A 23,360-nucleotide genomic window follows, 5' to 3' on the forward strand; every position below is an offset into this window, starting at 1 on the left:
AAATAGGAAAAGACATCCCAAAGCGATTTTGAAAAAAATTTAACGATGTTGTCATAAGCAAATCTTCGCTAAAAGGCACATGTTATAAAGAAAAATAAAGAATTATAGTTCAAATATAAGAAAATATATTGGTTAATTTGAAGAAAATCATAATTATCGGTACCAAGAAATTACTATTATATGAGCAAGTATTAAAGCATATATAAACTTAGTAGTATAGTAAGTGCACCTAGATACTGTAGGGCTGATTACTTACACCGAGATCTTCACATAGCGATTTTCACTCAGAAAATCAAGAGAATATGAAGGAGACGAGAGGGGAAACTCCATTCTCATGTGACGATTGAAGTATAGAAATTTTTGGATAACACCAGAGCAGGACTCAAAAGAATCAAACTAACAAGAAAATAACAAAAGACGTATCTCTACTTAAAGCTATAGACAAGGTGCAAGTGGCGATCAATAAGATCCACAATTGGGCTAGAGACCGGAAAATGCGGTTTAATATCTCGAAAAACCAGTTATATCACTTTAGCGAAATACCTTAGCATCTATATATATTTAAGGTTAAAGGTGAACATTATATTAGGCAAAATACAAAGCAGATCAGACTCCCAACTTGACAAAATCTAAGATATTAGTTTATCAGTCAATTATAATTCTTGGAAACATAATTATAACAAATTATAAGTGTTACTGAAAAAGTTAAAAAAATCATCAGAATAAAAAATATGTAAAGAGAACAGTGTTAAAATTTAATATAGTGAAGGAATTTCGAGTCAATTCAACGACAACTTTCAGAGTTTTTCAGAGACTAATATATGTAGAAGCTGAATCTTTATATTTAAATAGAATAGATAAATACCCACATTGGATAGAATTTGCTATATGTAATATGTATATAATAACACGATATAGATATAGTTTATCTTATTTTATTAATATAGATATTTACAATTTTACATTTCACCAAGCTGTTACCACTGGAGCCGAAGCTACTATAGGGGCAGCTACGGTTTTACCAGTTACAATACTGCCAGATGGACCAGCAACGACGGTATCGACAACAGATTTAGCAACTGCGCCAGCGATAACTGGAGCAGAGTAGGCTGATACCAATGGAGCAGAAACAAGGGGAGAAGAATAAGCTAACACGGGGGCGGTATGGGCGGCAATGACTGATGGTGCAGCGACGTAGGAAGCAACAGCTGGAGCTGCGGCAACAATGGGGACTGTTTTAGCAACAACTCCGACGCTTTCTTCTTGCACGATCTGACCCCCTGGAGCCACCGATGAGATGGCGCTACCGTCAGGGCCTACAACAGTGGTTCTGGTACTGGGGCCTTGGATAATTTTGGCGGATGGAGCAACGAGGACTCCAGCATTGGCGGCAGCCAAAATGGCAAACACAGCAGCGAAAAACTGAAAATATTGTATTTTTAAATTCTGTATATTAATAATAAGAACAATTAATTCACAATATGTTACTACTTACGAAAGAGTTCATGTTGCTTGTTGTATTGGATACAGAAGACTGATACACGTACAAGAAGCGTATGTTGTATTTATATCCACTTCTTCAAATTAACCTTGCGGTGAACTGGTATAACGAAATTGTTTTCTGGTGATATATCACACGAGATTACATGAGCAGTTCAAAAATGAATTACAATATCTTTATATGTTAGTTAAACATAGTTAGATAAGGACCATGAACTTATTTTGAGATTTTTTGTTATATACATTTTATCTATTATTATTTTTAAAAGTAGTATATATATACCGGTATACACATACTACATTTTCCGCTTTTTGTTGCCATTTTCTGTAATTTGAAGTTAACAATACCTGGTAAATATGGTGCAAAAATCATTTTCGTATTAGTGCTTATCCCATGACCGTTTCTTTAAATAGTCGTCTCTATCGCTATAAAAGCAGTCGATAACAGCCTCTTGTTATGATTGGGTTTAAACTTTTATTTTCCAAATATATGGGTTGTGTAAAAATGTTGTTTTTTACTTGCGATTTTTTTCATAAAAATATTACTTAAATAAAATTAACATTAACATTAATACTACATTTTGATTACAGTAAAATAATAGTGATTATCTGTAAAAAAAGTCTCCTTTAAATATATTCAAATTTCTTTGTATCTACTCATATATAGATAAATAAAATAATATGTTACTTAGCTTCAGACATAATAGATACAAACAGTTTTCAAAATAATATTCTTTGTAGTTTCGTTCGTTTCTTTCTCTCTTAGTTTTGCTCTTTATTATCTTTTCTAAATTATTGTTCCATTTTTTATTTCACCTTCTTATTTATTAAAATGCCTCCTTTATTTCTTATTCTTTACTTTCAACACTTTTGTCCAATCTGTGATGTTTTCTGAGTTTTTTATGGTCTATTTTTGGTAATTTCCAACTCAATTGAACCGGTACTAACTTATAATTTTCTGGCATTCACTAATACTTTTATACCCATGTGGTATTAATCGCTAAAATTTTACTAGTATATCTTCGTGCCTTAATATTTTCTCTGTTGTCTACTATAGTAATATCTGATATGTTGCATTTCAGGTGATTATCAGATCATATCAGGATTGGAAACCCTCCTTATTATAGTTTCACCATTTATTTACATTTTTATACTAAACAGAGCTTGAAAGGGATGATAGTGGCTATATTATTAAGTCCATTCAAATTATATGCTCTATTTTTCGAATATATATCCGAATATTAAAAGTTCCCATTAATTAAATATTTTCTAATATTTTTGTTAAACTTTTTAATATTTCAGACCAACTGTTAATAGTGCAATTAAAAAGAGTGCATATATTTTAAAATACAATAGTATTGCCATTGGGCAAGGTTATTTTAAAAACCTGTTATTATAAATGCCAACAATATTCATTTTAGTCATTCCTTATATTGTATTATTAATATGTATGGGGATCTATATTAAAATGGTTCCTATTAATAAACAATAAATAAATCGAAAACTTCTATATTTAGATGTCAGCCGGATCATACAGATGTTATAAACTATCTTAAAGTTAAAAGAAAGTACTAATAGGCAAAATAATTATTAATGCTCATTTTGATTTTAATAAGAATACTTTTATAATAATATGATGATTGAATATAGTTTGTTTTAGCCTTATTTACATGCCTTGTTATAGGGAGTCCATATCGAGAGCCCCATTTTCTTGTTTTAAAGTATTTCTATAATAATACGTAAGGTGTCTCAAAATAAATAATAGCTTATGTTCCCTTTTGAAGATTTTTTGACTGTATCAATTCCCGTACTCCATCCCAAATTATTTACGTATACATCTTGATGCAAATCAGTTTTATCTAAAAACAAGACGGTAAATGCTGAAAAACGTTCAATTTTTGTGCTCTAGGAAGAAAAGGTGACATCCTTATAATACAATTCTTACACTAATTTAGTTTGATTCAGTAATAATGCCACATGCACAAATTAAAGCGTTGTAAAGAATGGAAAGTAGATTGAAGAGATTGATACCAATTACAATTTTGGAGTATGTCAACTTTAAGATTCCTACAAAACTGATTGAATTTAATCAGAATTTAATTTGTACTATAATATGATAATCTTTGAGCTACGAAAATAGTTGTTGCTTATATTTTATTAAAAATAATTTAAAAAATTGAAAATTAAACACAAAGCTACAACATAAATATCACTGCTTAATTTTTTTAATATATGCAAATGAAGTTATCTTAACAATACGTTTTTGACAAGACTAGGCTTACCAATATTATATAACCCGGAAAACCATGTTGCAATGTCACTATAGAACATTTTAATCTATAATAGATTTACATACTTCACTGCTCACATATGGTTTTATGGAGATGTACTTTTGTCAGTCCTGTACAAAAAAAAATGTTTTCGACAAAGTCGACTGTTCCTTATCAGAAAAGTAAATTGGCCAACGCCTATCTAATATACATACAAGTTTAGTACAGTTCAAGACCGTGTTATTGTATTGTTTTACTTCCTAGATAATATTAAATTTTTGTTAGGATTGCATGATATAAGGGATAATCCTAATTTGAATATAGACGGTCGAAAAAAATAAGCTTATAAGAATTTGTTCTGAATAAATTAATTTTAATTATTTAATATATAATATATAATGGAATGGAGAAAAGTATCTCGTTCTTTTTTTCATGTTTTTTAAATCGAATCATTCAGAGTAGAATTTCTGATTTCAAAAGTTCTCAGTCAAGCTATCTCAACTTTGGCCGACTCACTAACGTTGTTTGTTTTCTAGCTAGCGATATATTGATGAGATAGCCGGATTAATAGTTTGTCCACGTCACTGTAGCTCATGATAAAGAATTATTTTCCAAAACCTGTCAAACACTTAGCATCAGCTTTATTCGAGTAAATAAAGACTTTGCATTGATATGAAGCTACTTCAGGCTTTAACACACAATCTTTTCTGCACATTGTTGCTGCAGATCTACTTATTTTCGCCTGTAATAATTGCTTACAAGAATAACACGGTTTTGTTCTATTCCAGCAAAGATTTACAAATGGAAACTTGATCCATTCACATTTTTATTGTTAGTCGGCGTGGAACACAGGCACTGAGCAATTTTTATCTTCATCATCAAACAACCAGTCTACGAGTTAGATAGTCACTCAATATAGTTAGAGTTTGTAAATGTATTATGCCTATAAATTAATTTTAAAGGATACACTACATATGGTGTTCCTTTGTATTAAATCGCATGTAATAATTGATTAAGTGTAACGATTGAGGGTCATCAAAAGCTATTCACAGCTTATGGCAACCATGTTCAAACAGCTTTAATAGTTTCGCGAATAATAGTTTCGACAAAGAGCGTTCTGGAAAGATAGAAAAAGAAAACTAGGATTTGAAAGCATTGCTGGATGAAACCATCAATCATCAAAACTTGTGATCAGTAAGAACATGTGTGAGAAAATACAGCATTGTTAACCTCTTTCATCCACTAATTTCTAAACTTACATACACTACATATTTCTCATATTTACTGTAGAAAAATTATTTTCGCTAAATTTCTTGACATGATGCAAGGTTTAAATAGTTTTTTTAAGCAAGTTTTTACACAAAAATTCTTTATGCATCATAGAGTGCGTTATAGGGCGGGAATTGTTTTTCGAATAAGAGGTAAAAGTATGGTTACCTTGGCTGTATTTAAATGAGTATTTTTACGTCTTTTAATTCTATATTTTATCAAAGTATTTTAGCTAATTTTATCAAGACACTATTCAAATTTTACTTGCGTATGAGAAAACAACGAGAATAAGTGGAAAACATAATAAGATTTGAAAGACTACTTTCAGATTGTATGAAATCTAAATATGCCACATATTTTTTGTTAATATGGCACATTACAACAACAAATTACTTGGGTATAGCATTTGCCAAGTGTATTTTTTGAATAAAATACTACAAGGAAAACGTCACACTTAGGTAGTAAAATATAATAAGATAAAAATTATTCAGACATGCCAAAATACATAAAAGTCTTAAAATACAAGCAGACAATTTGTCATGACTTACAAGAATTGATTGTTTCATTATTTTAATTTTGACACTCTTCCAACTCTTCCAGCTATTTAGTCACGATTAGAAAATCAAACAATTAAAATAATTCCAGAAAGTATACTTTATTTTTAAACGAAATTTGATACAAAAATATAAAATTCTCTATTTACATTTATTTTGTTTATCCTATAGCCAATAATTTTCGTAGTAATGTCTTACCAGGCGGCAACTACGGGAGCGGCTAAGGTTTTACCAGTTGCAATGGTGCCGGATGGCCCAGCAACGACAGTATCAACAGCAGACGTAGCAACTACACCGGAAACTAGGGGGGCAGATAAAACTGGGGCAGCACGGGCAACTACCGATGGAGCAATGATAGATTTGGCAGCTAGAGCTGGAGCGGCGAGAACAGTTGGTGCAGAGTAAGCTAGAGCAGGGGCAGCTAATATTGGAGCAGTTTGAGCCACGACTCCCACACTTTCTTGTTGGACGATTTGACCAGCTGGGGCAATGGAGGAAATAGCACTGCCATCAGGTCCGACAACGGTGGTTTTGGTGCTGGGTCCTTGAATGATTTTAGCGGATGGGAGTACAGCTACACCGGCATTGGCATAAGCCAAAAGGGCGAAGAAAGCGACACAGACCTGAAACCGTATTTAAAATATGTCGACGAAGTAAACATATATGTTTTGTTCTTACGAAAGATTTCATTGTGATGTGTTTGTAGTCGATCTTGTTGAAGAACTATGTCTAGCTTTTCTGTCTCTTAGCTTTATATACTTAAAAATAGCCAACGCCCATCTCATATGCATGAACGTTTGATATGGTAATGTGTAATTGTATTCTATTCTATTTTATTCACTTCCTGGGCTATGAAATTTTTTTCACTGATTGCATAATATTTCTGTAAACGATTTAGGGATTTGGTTTGGATATATGGCGAAAACTATGTAATGCTTTAATTCAACATATGGCTGTGTTGACCAAATTTACTAATATACTGTTATTTTATTATTTTTTTATTATATAAATATGAATACCTTCTGATAACAAGTTATTTTTATAATAAAAATAATCCGGGATGGCGTCCGTTCATAAACGACTTGGTTGGTAGTGTGACTGGAATATTTGTTCCTTGTGGGATTCCACTTTTTGTATATGTAGACAATCACATATGAGTTAAAATGCCATTATCAATAAGGGAAATAACATTTTGAACTCGTAAATTGTATAAAAATATAGTATATAAAAATCATGTTATTTTAAAGTATTTTAAATGATATAAAAATATTTCTTTAAAGATTATATATTGGAGCTGCAACTATACTTGTTATTTTCTTAATATATAAGAAGTTGCTTTCTATATTTATAACCTAGGAAATACTAAGTATGACCAGAAGCCATGTGACGTTTTCATTAGAAACTTGGTATTGTTGAATATAACTTCCTTCGAAATATTTTGTGATCTGAGTACGATTTGTGACGTTTAAAGTAACGTAGTAATGGACGTTGATGTTTCTTTATAGGGAACAAAATGATGCTTTTATTTAATTACCAATATTTAGCTTTTAATCAGATTGTATAGTTTAAAATAATGTCAGTATCACAACAAAATATCCTACACCTATGAATATTACATTATGTATGACATTCAATCTAATATTGACAAATAAAGTACCTAATTGATTCAAACTATGTCATCAAAATATTTAAAGGCAATAAAGCAATTTTAAGGCATTTTTTTTGAGAATAATTAGATTTTAGAATAATTTAATACCAAAATATACGGGGTCCAAATTCTAGGTATAAATAAATATAAATTATTTCTTTGTGACTAGTTTCTTAGTAACATGTACGACAATTTATTTGTGAATCACTGTCTATATAATGGCGACAGAGATTTTTGTCAAAGCCTGGAGGAAGGTTTAATTGTCCATTATGAGCCGCTGATACATGGCAAATTTATTAGTCCTACAACAAATAAACACATGGTTTGTTCACTTCCATTCGTTAAAATACGATTCAAAACGTTAGAATTCCTTGCACCAGTATTAGTTTTATTGAGCTGTACTATATTTGTGACAATATTATGCAACAGTAATAACAAATTACTTGGTATAGGAAGTAAAACAAAGTAACCAAATACTGGAATCGTTACTGAATATGCATATTATATAGGCGTTGACCTAAGCTCTTTATATATAATCCTTGATATATGTTACCTTTAAAATTAATTCACCTACATTATATTTAATTTATATCGCTCAAACAGGAATGCAATTGTTTTTAATATACGACATACTGACATTGAAAGCTGATAACATTTATTCGGAAACTTGATAGTGTCGTAACTTTTGTCAATGAGGACAATTCCATCGACGAAACAATATACTACATAAAATTTCTTTCGAAATAACCGTAAAGGTCCAATAGAAATAAATGTGCAAAGGTAGTACATTAATTACGATAAATTACGAGTCATTGAAAAGGTCAGGTCAGGTGTGGGTGACGAAAATAATTTGGATATTTTGAAAGCTTCGTGAAATCAATTTCGAGCCTTATAATTTTCGGAATTGAACCGGAATTCTTTTGTTTTCCTCTCGCAAAATGATTTATTAAAATGTATTCATATAATGTGTAAAAAAAGTGCTTCTCAATCAGGCTATGCATTCACGATCTAAACAAATAAAAATGAGAAGGATCTATGTCTGGTAAATACCGCAGTGGGATGGGACTGGATGTAAATTTTTGGGAATTTCTTCGATGTGTCAGTCAAGTATACTGATTTTAATTTATACCAAATTTTCAGGGCGATTAGGTTTATTATTAGGGCAATAAAAATTAATTCACCCAATCAAACTCAAAATTTAATAGAAAAATGAAGAAATGCCAATACTTATGACAATATTATTAAATTATTTTTAATTTTAGTAATACAACAAAACAGATATCTTTTAAAAATACGTGAATTCAAAACTACCTGAATGGATAACGAGTAAGATGGAGGGGCCCTTTTCCTTTAAATAAAATAATAATGTCAAGTAAAAAACATTCTTACTATATATATATATATATATATATATATATATATATATATATATATATATATATATATATATATATATATATATATATATATATATATACGCTCCGACTTTGCACGGGCATAAAATATATATGCCTATGTCACTCAATGAAAAGATAATTAAAATCGATCCAGTATTTTTGGTTCATTCATTACTGCCCTTGGCCTGCACGCATTAAATTTGGAGTAAAACAATTCCTCTTCCCCTATATTTACTATGAAGATTTCCTGCTACCTTTGGAATATCTAAATTCATACAATTTTTATTGCATTACACATTTTTAAACGCAAATTTTTAATTTGTAATATCTCCGAAAATATTTGTTTAATTTACATGCTGTAAGGAACCATATTGATCTATATTAATTGCACACTGTATTTAAGGTACTTAATTCGATAAGGATTAATGCCGTATTGCTTAAAATAGCTTCGTAAATAAGCCATTTTCTCACGTAAAAAGTAAACAATAAAAATGGTTAATGTGGGTTATCCCTAAAGGATAAACATATACCATCGCGAACTTTTTTGTAGACTTTTTTATGGTGTACAATACTGTAGTACATTAATTTGATCTAACTCGTAGGGTTAGGCAGCGTTTTTGCTAATTGCTAAATAAGCCTAAAAAAAAGGTTAATTTACGACATCACGTTAGAAACCTCTAAAATTAGCAATGTTGTCTTAGTATATTATGCATGTATTATACATATAAACCCTCTTGAATCACTCTATTTATTGAAAAAAACCGCATCAAAATCCGTTGTGTAGATTTAAAGATTTAAGCGCACATAGGGATATAGGGACAGAAAAGGCGACTTTGTTTTATACTATGTAGTGCTATATATATATATATATATATATATATATATATATATATATATATATATATATATATATATATATATATATATATATATATATCTATGGACAACTTAGATTTAGGCCCTATCAGCTAATACATTTGGTTTAGTATAAGGCCAAGCTGTTTGCGTTTTGTCACATTATGTTTTTTCTATGTTAAGCGTCCATCAAAATGTATTCCTAGATATTTAACTTTGTCTTTTTCCGGTAGTTCATAATTATTCATTTTGACTGGAAGAGAGGTCCTTCTACAAGGGATGAATGTCAAATGGGTAAAGTTTTGATATGATGATACAGCATTCCATTTGAAGCTATTTCGAGGCACTTTCAAGTTGTTTTAAAGGTAGATCAATACCTCATTAATAAATAAATATCATGTATATGGATGGCGTTCGTATTATTGTGTACAATGGAGTGAGTGTATATGTAATCATTTTAGAATAAAATGTATTTTAATAAGTCACTATACAAACATAATATACAAACAAACAAATAAATAAATAAGCTGAAGTTAAAATAAAACGAGTCTTATAAGCTGTAAATATAACAATTAGTCATCTACTTTAATCGGATTTATTATTATATCAAAAAATTGATACCAACGATGATTTATCTGGACTAAACCTACAGTTTAACGTGGGCTCCGAACGTTCTCGGCGTTAAGCCTACCGACTGGCGAGTGACCATCTTAGAAATCATCCCAAAAGACATCCAGTCTTACTCAGCCTGGTTACTGGCGTGACTGGGATTATTTTCCGTTTCGGATATTGCACTCTTGCCTAGGATAATCTCAAAAATTAAACAATCACAAACATAATTTTACGAGCATGTCCCAGCAGGAATTCGCGACTATCACAACAGTAGGAGGACCATCCTATCGCCCTCACCACTGCGCCAACCAAGCCGGCTCAAAATAAATTTGTTGTGGTAAGAATAGTTTTAGAGTAATTGGTTTTTAATATCAGAAAAAATTAGTTTTTCATCTTAATGCTATGTCATTATTGAATATTTTTGCAACAATTTTTGAACAAATGGATTATAGTGAACGTAATTTGGACATTTTCAATAAACTCAGCAATTAGATCTTTAAGAATAGATTGTTGCTTACAAATGTTATATTTCGAATGTACATTGAATACAGATTTACTATAATCTCCCTTAATTGGTGGCTAATAAATGAAATATTGTATTTTTAAGTTAGCATTGTAATATTGTATGTATATGTATACCACAAATTTTGGTATCAACATCAGTTACTACTTCATGTTAAAATAATACATTGTGCAACAAGTCTGTTTGAATTTTGATATAAATTGTGGTCTAGTGGTTATTTTGGGTTTAAATTATAGTCTCGTGGAAAGTCAATTAAACATAGCTAGTGATATGAACAGGCTCATAGGTGAATGATAATCAGATTTAGTATATAGCAACTTAGTGCAATAGCTAATTTACAGACGATACTATTATAATGGCTTTGGGTAAACACCACGAGGAATCAGCAATGAACCAAGCTGTGGAAAGTCAGTCTGAATGAGATTAAATGCATCTATGTCAATTTCATATATAGGAGAAATCGACACATCCATTTCAGAATAAATAATATATATGTGTCATATGCCAACACAATAGAATATCACTATTTTTACTAGGCGAGAAATTGTGCAGGAAGGCTTATTCATGTTAAGAAGACAAAAGATTAACTGAATATTAAATTTAAAAAATTATATTGGCTATGTGCAAGAATTCTGATATTCTAGCAAATCCTTAACTCCTGAATCCAGATATACGTACTTGTTGTACCAAGGAGAGCAAACTGGGCACAATTCCGTCCTTTTGGAATAAAATATTGACAAATATCCAGTTGTACTTCAGAAATAGTGATCTCCATAGAAATTTGGAACAGAATATCATCAACCACGCAATTAAAAAACTTGCCCAAATTTCAATCAATCAATGTTTCTGTTCGGTTCAATTTTTTTTGTTAAAAATATTATATCTTTCTCCTTTTAATGTTAGATAATTACTCAAATTACGCAATTAGTTTATTAAGTATTGCATTGCATAGCCTAATTAAAAGTGCAGCTCTTATGATGGTAAATAGCAGTGAAGGAACGATGATTAAAAATAAGGAACGCCTTAGGGCCTGTGGTCTGCTACCTAGTCTAGGTGATCTGACAAATTTTCCAACCAAATTAGAACAAAAAAGAGTTGCTGCCTCCGTTGAGAATCAAAACCGGAACCTCCTTGTGCGAGTATAACTTTCTAATCGACTCATCATTCAAACCATTGCTATTTTGTTTCAGCGACGTTTGATATCATAAGTTTAGTGGTCAAAACGCAAACTGAATGGTTTTTACACTAGATAACTTCCGATTTTTCATCACATCAGCTCAGCTATAACATAATAAACAAATATCTGATTATTTTAGATAAAAAATATGTGAAAACTTTGTACGTGCCTTTGAAATTTGAGCTTTTCCTTCGATCTTCTCCCATTCCCCCCACAGATCCTGATTTGCTTCCAATGGGACAACCTCGGATATAATATAATATAATAATATAATTTTGAAAATCGGTCCATAATTGACCGAGCAATCGGCGAACATATATTAATAAAAAGTACAGCCGAACGTAGAACCTCCTCCTTTTTCGAAGTCGGTTAAAAAGAACAAATTTTGCTACAGAAACCCATGATGTAATATGCAGAATTAATGACAATAATCAATTCTTCCTCTATCCCAAGAACTTGGCTTTAAGATCTTTTATTATACATATATATACACACACAATATATATATATATATATATATATATATATATATATATATATATATATATAAAATTCGAAAGCTTGAAATTTTTTATGTAATGGTGAATTTTGAGAGAAAAGTGTTCCTAACAGGTCAATTGAAGAATTCTCGTCCTAACACTTCGATGGCGCTACTAGTATTAAATCCATATGTTTTTTTGTTAGTCCTAACCTTAAAAAGACGCGTGTAAAAATTTTACATCTGTCGGATTATCAGTTTGTGAATTATAGCATTTTGAGTGAAAGCAATTTAGCGTGCTGAGTTTTCCGGATACTTCCTCAGGAAAATCAATCATCAAGGATTGGAGTTTAGACGTGGTGAAATAAGCACCGAAGACTGTGAACACAGGGGATGCCCAAAAGAAGTTGTTACCGACGAAAATATTTAAAAAGCCCACAAAATGATTTTGAATGACCGTAAATTCAAATTGGGTGAAAGAGCAGACACTCTAAAGATATCAACTGAACATTCATGAATATTTGGGTATGAGAAAGCTTTATGCAAAGTGGGTGACGCGCGAGTTCACTTTTGACCAAAAACAACGACGAGTTGATAATTCGGAGCAGTATTTGAAGATGATCAAGCCTAAATAAACCTAAGTTTTTGCGTCGATATGTTGCAATGGATGAAGCATGGTTCCCTCATTTCACTCTGAAGTCTAATTGACAGTCATGTCGATTGGACTGCACACGATGAACTCGCTCGGCTGGCAAGGTTATGGCCTTTGTATTTTGGGATGCGCATGGAATATTTTTTTTGACTACCTAGTGTTCCCAAAAAATGTGTTTTACTGTGGTAGTTAAAATAGACGTGGGAAAATAGATGGGAATTATTCTATAAATCCCATTTTTTTGTTTTTCTCAATGCAAAATTATATATGCACTATAGCCCACCAGAAATACTTCAAGCTCTTTGTGTGACATTAAATCGAGAAAAAAAGTGAATCTATTTTTTTCAAGTATTTTAACAGGTGTGTTGTTTTAGAAATAAATGTTTTTTTTACATACCATATTGATACGGAACCTCAATATATAGCTTGAGATGAAATATATTAGCAAATATTTCTTTCTCAATAAAAAATATATATCGTCGAACGAAAATTCATAATTTTTTTTTTAATATCATAATTTTCGATAACACTGATCGATATAAGGACAAATATAATGAATAGTTGCATTTTTTGTGTGTAAAATGATGCAACAAACCGAATAATATGATCCAGGAAATAACATTTGTACGAATTTAAGTCAGAAACCAGTTTTCTGGGCGATAGAGAGGCGTTGGCTGCTATTAAATGATAGATGTTGACGGATATAACACAGTATTTATAGATTTTAGTCTGGCCAATAACAATTAACCATGAAATCAAAATTCGCACACATCATTTTGTCTTCTAAATACCTAGAATTAGTTCCGTCTTATTTTTTTTACATACATTTTTCTGCAGATGCTCACTGAGTTTATATTAATGTATCTTAATGTATATTATATTAATGTATATTAAGTTTATACTGCCCTATTAAATTTTGAATTACTAGAAGGCTATTGGCGTATTTTTAAAAAATAAAATAAAGTCGTGTTTTGATTCACTAATTACTTGTTGATATTTTACGTTTAATTTGTTTTAATTTATCTCACCTCATTACTATTTAACAAGATTATCTATTACAATATGTTTATTCATCTGTTTTCTATTAATATGTAACTAATAAATGTTAATAAATGTTTCTAAATAACATGAATGCAACACTGTCCAAAAAGTCAAAAGTTTGGGGTTAAAAAATAATAATAGATAATAAAAATATCTCAAAATATCATGATAAAATATATGAATCAATTTATCTAGTTTTAGAAATACAGGTGATATTAACATAATATCGGAAAGATAAAAAGGTATGGGCTATTTATAGTTTGTTTATTTTTTATCAGATCCTACTTCATACCAAATTTATAATAAATAGAAAATAAAGATAAAAGTGGAAGAAAAAGGACTCAACAAGGTTTCATCCCATGATCCTGAGCTTGATGAAAAATATTACTAATCGTATAGAGTAAGTTGTTTAAATAAAGTGCGTGGAATAGAATTTCATTCTAGATATTGATTTGTCACATGGGAAGGCAGAACTAAGCTTACATCAACATAATCATTTGCAGAACATTTTCAGTGTTGCGAAATACAGACAGAGTAAGAGCAGTATGAAGAGGGGAGAAAATTGGTTAGAGTAATTCCTAGAAAAGTAGAATAAAGATTTCCTTCAACATACATATCGCTTTCAGAAATTCGGTCATTAGTTTTCCAGTAACTGTAACTTACTATATTGCTGTAAGTGTCAATATCGAGATCTTTTCTTCCAGTAATTATATTGTCTTTAAAATAAGTTCTCCACATTATTTTCTCAGAAAATCACGTTTAGCCTTTAAAAACTATTATAATAACATTATCATCGTACTATTTTCTACTAAAGCTATAGCGCCGTGATTTTAAGGGGGCATTTTAGTCTAGGAATGTGACAAAATTGATTTCTTTCATATTTAGAATGCATAGAGAACGCTCAAACCAAATTTTAAGTAAACCGGAAAAAGTAAACCGTCTCGAAATAGTAGTTTCCATAAAAATGCGTTTTAAAATTTCGTTTTTATATGTCGCATCACTAAAACAGCAATATCTCCGAAAATAAGTTAAATTTTGAAAATCTTTTAAGGACGCAATCTTAAATTCTTTGAAAATATGAAATAAATCGATCTCGGATAAATTTTGAAAATCTTTTAAGGACGCAATCTTAAAATCTTTGAAAATATGAAATAAATCGATCTTTTCAAATTTCTAGACTAGAATACCTCGTTAAATAATTTACTAGAGACATAACTAAAGAACAAGTAGAACTTTGTCTCTCCTCAGTTTCTTCAAAATGTTTTAACAATGGTAATAATATTTTCGGTATAGTTTTCTTCTTGTTTTAAAATTACTAAATCTTTTTCAGTATCACAAAAGTAGTTATCTAGAAAAATCACTCGTTGCAGTTACAATTTAAGGTGCTATTTCATATCGCATGGTGACGCAAAAATAAAGAAAAATTAAAGTTATGCATTTCTATATTTATTGTTTATAAATATATACACGATAGAGAGCTTTCAGGATAAATTAAATTCTTTTATTTCTTAGGTATTGTCGTGCTTTTTATCACTTGTTTACCATGCGGACACTACTGGGGCAGCAACGGTTTTGCCAGTGGCGATGGTGCCTGATGGTCCACTAACTACGGTATCGAGGGAAGAGCTAGCTACAACACCGGATACTACAGGGGCAGAGTAGGCGGAAACTAGAGAAGCTGATGGAGCTACCACGGACTTGGCAGCGTAAGCTAATGGGGCGCCTACGAGAGATGGAGCGGAGTAAGCTACAGCAGCAGGAGCTGAGTAAGCCACAGCGGGAGCTGAGTAGGCTACGGCTGGTGCAGAATAGGCAGAGAGTACTGGAGCAGAGTAGGCGGATACAACGGAAGCTGATGGTGCTACTACGGTTTTGGCAGCATAAGACAAAGCTGGGGCAGATACTACAGCAGGAGCTGAGTAAGCTACAGCTGGGGCGGCTACGACAGGGGCAGTTTCAGCGACGACTCCCACGCTTTCTTCCTGAACGATTTGACCACCTGGAGCGACAGAAGAGATGGCGCTTCCGTCAGGTCCAACCACGGTGGTTTTAGTGCTTGGTCCTTGAATGATTTTGGCTGATGGCAATACAGCTACACTGGCGCTTGCGTAAGCCAAGCAGGCGAAGAAAGCAATTGCAGACTAAACATACAACGATATTAATTTTATGTTCGCATCATTCACGTATAAATACTTACGAAGGATTTCATGGTGATGATCTTGTGTCTGCTGCTTCAGAAGAACTATACCGTTCAAAGAGTTAGCGTCGGTATTTATATCAAAACACGCCAAACCACCGCCCAACTTATTTACATACAGTCTTAATTTAATTCTCGCACAGTGATATGGTTCCTGCTGTAAACCGGCAATTAGACCAGTTTTTTTAGCTTATATCACAGTGTACATTGTTTTTTTATATAATTCATTTGTTTAAGATAAAACAATGATGTCACGGAGATTGTTTCATGAAAATTCCTTTTTTTTTAAATAAATAGATGTCATATACAATTCTGGTCACTAATGGAGAGATTCTTAACTTTTAAATCAAATAATAATTGTCACAAGGTAATTCATTAATTTTAATTAATTCAAATATTCTTTTTTGCATATCATCCTTGAATATGTAAGTACTCAGAACTCAGAAAAATACGGCTAGTGATTCAAATACATATAACCAGAGAAAAAATGCGAAATTCTTAGAAAACACCGTTAATATGTTGTGTTTATTATGTTATGTAATAGGCATATGATTTATGATTAATAGTAATCTAGATTATTATGAAGATTATTTTGCGGTTTGCAATGTGAAATTTAACTAATACCAGAGATAAATGGAATGAATAAAATGGATCAGTGAAAAATACTTTCATTGACCTATATATCATCCTAAATAAGAATTCAAATTAAAAATAATACAAATGAGTATCACCTATATTAAAATAATTTAAAAATGTTTTCATATTAATATAAATGAGATAATAAGCGTTACATATCAGGCCTTGTCAGCTGTTTTTGTGTGTGTGCGAAAAACAAAGAAGTAACGTAACAACAATCAAAAACTCGTTGGGCGACAATTGCCAAAACGGTTGTCCCAGGAAGTGGACACAATAATTGTGAAAAACAGTGATACGAGTTTAAATGCCAGGTTAATACTCGACATTGAAATGATTAACAATCACCAAGTGGATGTTGTTTGTTTAAAAATCTGTGTAGGAAATCTTAACTTTCAACAAGAATAAGCTTACTCTATAATAAAAGAAACTAAAGCAGGCGTACCATAAGGAAGTGTACTGGGGCAATGCTTTATCTACTCTACGCTTGTGGAGAATATTACGATGGTTACACTTGCTGATGATACTGCGATTATAGATATCGGAGACAATAGTGAAGAAGCCTCACGAAAATTACAACAGGCAAGTGACAATATAAATAATTGGACACAAGTTTGGAAAATAAGAATTAATGAAAGTAAATCTGTGCATGTGTAGTTCACCTATAAACAGACCGTACAAGCACCAATAACATTAAGTAATAATGGTCACATGTTGTCATTCCATGTAGCAACAACGCTAAATATCTCTGAATGAATCTTGATGCAAAACTTCGCTGGAAGGAACATATAAAGAAGAATAGAAAAGAATTGGAATTAAAATATAGGAAAATACGGATACGGTATAGGACATACGGAGTTCAATTATGGGTTAGTAGTTCTGCAAAGCGTAACATAAATAAAATACAAATTTTTCAGAACAAAGTCCTGAGTCCACTAGAAACACAGTAAGTCAAGGAATCAAGAGAATTGTAAGGGGGCATGAGGAGACGTTCTATTCTCTTCAGAATATTGAAATATTGCAGTTTTTGGATACCACCAGACACAGAGACACAGACTCAAATGAATCAGACTCTCTGATCTTGTGTAGTGTTGTGTACTGAGGTCTATATAGTAAAAAATACAGCAGTGACATGTATAATCATCATTTCACTAGAGAGTGAGATAGGGCTGATAGGCTCTCCTAGTTATATACCTATATGTAATAATTAAATGTGAAAGCGGTCAATATTCACCGTTCCAAGATTAGGGGGGAAATCGAACTCGGAATGCCGGAAATGCACCCCTTAGTATTTTAAATTTTTGTAACAAGCCTTTCAGTAAAATTTCGGCTTTTCTAGCTTCATAGCGGTTTAAAAACTATGAACGACTTTCCTAAGAATAGTTAAGCCGCTAAGGCTTTTGCGATAAGATTTTCATCTAATTCGTTATTTTTTATAAGTTTTCTTATTTGTGGACCAACAAAAATACCTTCGTTTGATTTTCAACTTCTCAAATACGAACATACTTTACCATCTTTATCCATGGCATTGCTAAAATTTTTCAATAAGCCAATATAATTAAAAATTAAATTATATGTAAGGGTTAAAGAATCACAATTTCTTATAGAATAAGAGGTTCGTATTTAATGTTTAATTTGCCATAAACAAAGTTAGTTTTTTTTGGCCAACTTTTATCTTCATAGTGATTTTTGGTATTTCTACTGTCCCACAACCACAGAAGAGAACAATATTTCGTGAAACCCCCCTGTACCTAAGCCATATAGTAAGAAAAATTAGATCAGTATAAATTTTACAGTTGCATTTTTGTATTTGATTAAGTCCAAAATTAGTTTCTTTTTTAATATGTTTCTTTAAAATCACTGGATATGCAATGGGTATGGATGGATATCGGCTGTCATTGTGGAGTAAAATAGCTTTTAAGCATATATAGTTTTCACACTATAAACCAAGAAACGTGGCTTGCTGGATAACCATATCAGTAGATTTTTTTAATTCGTCACATCAACACTGTTGTGTTATTTGGTGACTAAAACGTATATTTATTTTATTAGGACTGTGATATATATTATTAAACATTTATCAAATACATATACGATATAAACACAAATTGTATAAATAAAATAATAATCAATAAACATATAAAATGAGATAAAACATAAATAAATATTATACATTTAAAATGAATCAATAGATAGATAGAATCTAAAAATAAATAAATAAATAAAATTAACTTAAAAACACATATAAAAACAATAATAGTATAAAAATAAAACATGTTGGATTGTTTTTAATAGTCCAGAATAATCACACAACGGAGGAACATCGCCAGTTATAGGACATGAATGTAAGAACTGATAATTCCCGATCATTAGACTATTTAACACGACCTCCTTATAGCTATTAGTAGATAATGTCATAGAAGTAAAAAAGTCTTGCTTAATAAACCACAATTTATTATCGCCCTCCAGCAAGTCCCACTCCAATTGAACAAGACTATCGATTTTATTCGTAATATGGAAAGCTAGGATTATATCTACCACTTAGAGTGGCTTCTTTAGCTGCTTTGTCTGTTATCTCATTACCGTCTAAGCCCACAGGACTAGGGACCCAAATAATTGATATTATTTTTTTCCGTTCAACAAGATTGTGATCGATGCTAGGGTGTCTAAAAGTTGCATTTTGAATTGCCAGGATAGAGCTCCGGGAATCCGTACAAATCAACCAACCTCCAATACAATCTATAGAGCTTTTCAGTTGGCTGTTAATTCTGCCGAGAGTATGGATGAGATAAACTTTTTGCAGTGGAATAAGAAATTCAAAAGAAGTAATCTTATTCATGTTAGAAAAATTGTATCATGCAGAGTTATAACGGATATCTTATAATTAAAAGTGAATATAATAAATTACAAATTACAAGCTTAAAAATCCCAAAATTGTGTTATATTTTCGTACATAAACAAACACGAAATATTCAATAGAAGATTAATTATAACGTCATTCCGTATATGTATCACACAGAGTGCAGACAGCTTTGGTGTGCCTGAAAAAGAGCAACCCTCTTTGTTGGCAACGGTGCCTTTTTGCAATCTATTCCGCTGTACACGAAGCCTTTCACTGATTAGGTTTTTCCCGATAAACTCGAAACCACCGGAGCACTTACTCATTCGGGTTTTCTTTTCGAAACAATTGCACCGTGTAGGCTTTATGTCCCGAGATACCGTCTGCCTTTTGCTTTCGCGAAACAATGACGTTGATAGACATAACAGAGCGATGATATGATTGAGATTGATCCGATTCAGGACTCGGCAATATATTCCTGCCCTGATATCAGATTATGTATATATATATATATATATATATATATATATATATATATATATTAGTGTTGGGAACTGTCAATTGTTTAGTAATTAACTACTTCTTACTATCGACTGTTTCAGTCGTGTATATTTAGTTACTATTTTTGGTTCTACTAATTTCATTCGATTGATTTTTAATGTTCCGGCACTGTCGTCCTAGCCGCGACCTTGATATAAAATGTACCCAATTTATTCTCATATAGATTTATATGTAATATATCGAATTTTGTGATTTTATTGGTGGTTTACTTTATAGCAGTATTTTGGAACGATATTTTCAAGATTGTTAATGTAATAGGGTAAAAAGAATAAAATTGTAAGTGATAAATAGTAAATTTTTTTTGACTGTTTTTATGACAATAATAAGTAATATTTCAGTTACTCCCTCGATTTTTGCTAAAACATATTTCCTTACAATAACAAATAAAGCATTTACTTTATTTAAAAAACTCTAGTAGTTATTGTGCGATCATTTTTAATTATGTTATGAATTATTTCTTTTAGTATGAGTAGGTAAATGTTTAATTTTTATTTAGTATTTATGATTATTATACATCTTTAGTTTTTACGTATTGTTTAAGTTTTATTGTATTATCTATATTTATTATAATATTTTTAATAATTAATTTAAAAACCGCAATTAATATATTAAAATACGATAAAACATTTGTGGGGAATTATTTCACTCTATACAAAAATTCCATTCCTTTTTACCGATCCACAAAACATTCAAACATAAAAGTAATTCCACTTCGTTTGAAATGAAGTTATTAATTGCATGTTAATAGTATTCGTTAATTATTTTTTCTTTTTCTTTTTTAAAGTTAGTACGTGAAGGAATATGTACATCTCCATCTCGCTTATACTACCGTTGGAAAATATAAACACAAATAAAATTAACTGCTTCAATCAATTATCTCCGTCCTTTCCTCTGTCACAATTTATATAGGAAAGGGTTTGTTCATTTTAGTTATATTTTACATCGAGATTGTGTACTGAGAATATCGAAAATATACGTAGCCAAAAAAAATTTTTTTTCGTAATAGATAGCTATCTCTGGTAAAAATTGTTCAATGAAGCCGTATTATACAGTGTTTGAATTTTGAATATTGTACATTCAGGTAATTATCGACATAGAATGCCATATTATCCACTAAAAGGGAAAATTAGATCACAGACTCAACGACATTTGGATGGGGTTTATGGATAAATTTATTAGAACGAGTTTCCATTAATCTTTACGGTTTCAAATATTGTTAATATGGTTTAAGGCTTTAGAATTATCAAAAATAAAGAATTGAGTTTATCTCTATTTGACGCACACACGTGACAAATCTGTTTTGTTTAATTTGTCGTATACTAACAATCCAAAAAATATTTTCTTTTCAAAATTATATTTTTTAACTCATATGTGTAATGTTTATGCACAGGTTTATAGGTATTATAATGAACGGAAAAGGTTGAACTTAAGTATATAAATTTTAAAATAAATTATTTATATAAAATAATAATATTTTATATTAATTACTGTGATATAAAGTTAAAGTTTTAAATTATTTTAAAACAACACAATGCAGTTAGAACTATAACCACCAAATTGTCAAGAAGATAATACAGAAATAGTTTCATTGTATACTAATGATTTTAAATTTATAATAACATATTAGTCAATTTTAGTTTCTTCATAGTAAGAAACATAACATCCAACTATAAAAAAGTCGAAGAAAATTTTGAGCTAAGTTCAGATCATACGCCAGTGATTCTGACGTTAAGCGAAAATATAATAAGAACAGAAAGAAACCCAACGTTAACAAACAAGAGAACAGACTGGGAAGGATTTGCTGAAGAATTGAATAAACGAATTCAACCAAATGTACCCCTTAAGACAACTGAACAATTAATTCTTGAGGCAGAAAAATTCGCAGTAGATATTCAACAGGCTGCTTGGAATAATACTCCAGAAATTAACAGTACAACTAAAGGAATTAATTATCCAAAAGAAGTGAAGGAAATGGTAGCTGAAAAATGTAAATTACGAAAAAATGGCCTGAAACACCTGAAAATAAAAATAGTTTAAACAATATAACTCAAAGACTGAAAAGAGAAATATTGGGAATTAAAAATAAAACCATAAATAACTATCTCAGAAATTTAGCAGATGATAAAGAAACTGATTACTCACTCTGGAAAGCCACAAAATATCTAAAGCGCTCATGTCTACCTATAAGAGACCTATGTGGGAATTGGGCATGTGACAATCGCCAAATAGCAGAAGCATTTGCCGAATATCTAGAAAAAACTTTCAAACAAAACGAAACTAATATTGAACATAATTTGCCGGACATAGAAGCTGAAAACTCGATGAAAACTAGTCACACCGAAAGAATTAAGCAAAGTTATTAAAACTGACATTTACCCCAGGAAATCAACAGGCTACGACTTAGTAACAGGAGAATTACTGCAAAAACTACCAAGAAAGGGAATTATAAAACTCACCAACTTGATCAATACAGCATTTAGATTAAAACATGTCTCAGACAATAATATCTAAGGTTTTTTGAAAAACTCCTGTTGAAAAGAATAAAACCGAGCAAAGAGAGAAAAAATCTAATATCAACACACCAATTTGGGTTTATTAACAAGCACTCAACAATTGACCAGGCCCACAGAATAACAGATGTTATTGAAAAAGCCTACGAAAGTCAAAAAGTATGCTCAGCTATATTATTAGATGTAGTACAAGTCTTCGATAAGGTTTGGCATGAAAGCCTTGTTCATAAACTACAGAAAATGCTACCAAAACAACACACCGAACTATTAAAATCATACATTACAACCATACTGTTTAGAGTTAAACAAGAAGAAGCTTACTCTACAACAAAAGAAGCTAAAGCAGATGTACCACAAGGAAGTGTACTGGGACCAATGCTTTATCTACTTTACACTTGTGATATACCACAAATCCATATAGCAACAACGCTAAATATCTCGGAATGAATCTCGATGCAAAACTTCGCTGAAAGGAACATATCAAGAAGAAAAGAAAAGAACTGGAATTGAAATATAGGAAAATGTACTGGCTAATTGGAAGAAAATCACAATTATCAGTATAATAAATTGCTATTATATAAGCAACTACTGAAACCTATATGGACATACGCAGTTCAATTATGGGGATGTTCTGTTCTGCAAAG

General features: G+C 31.1%; 3 protein-coding genes across 3 annotated transcripts in view; all 3 read right to left on the reverse strand.

Moving 5' to 3' along the window:
- The window catches only part of nolo (ADAMTS-like no long nerve cord), a 546,982-nt gene that overhangs the window by 267,413 nt on the left and 256,209 nt on the right, over positions 1-23,360 (reverse strand). The gene's annotated exons all lie outside the window — the stretch shown is intronic.
- On the reverse strand, positions 5,739-6,283 carry LOC143201036 (uncharacterized). Its single transcript, XM_076411883.1, has 2 exons — positions 6,272-6,283; positions 5,739-6,216 (listed from the first exon to the last, which is right to left on the reverse strand). Exons 1-2 carry the CDS (start codon positions 6,281-6,283, stop codon positions 5,788-5,790), a joined length of 441 nt encoding a protein of 146 aa, XP_076267998.1. The 3' UTR covers positions 5,739-5,787.
- LOC143201777 (uncharacterized) lies at positions 15,401-16,219 on the reverse strand. The gene is made up of 2 exons (XM_076413031.1): positions 16,174-16,219; positions 15,401-16,117 (listed from the first exon to the last, which is right to left on the reverse strand). The coding sequence occupies exons 1-2, from the start codon at positions 16,183-16,185 to the stop codon at positions 15,515-15,517; spliced, it is 615 nt and encodes a 204-aa protein (XP_076269146.1). The 5' UTR covers positions 16,186-16,219; the 3' UTR covers positions 15,401-15,514.

Source organism: Rhynchophorus ferrugineus, unplaced genomic scaffold, assembly GCF_030347505.1.
Source record: "Rhynchophorus ferrugineus isolate W39M unplaced genomic scaffold, kcgeb_rfMv2 rfM8, whole genome shotgun sequence".
Classification (NCBI taxonomy): domain Eukaryota; kingdom Metazoa; phylum Arthropoda; class Insecta; order Coleoptera; family Curculionidae; genus Rhynchophorus; species Rhynchophorus ferrugineus.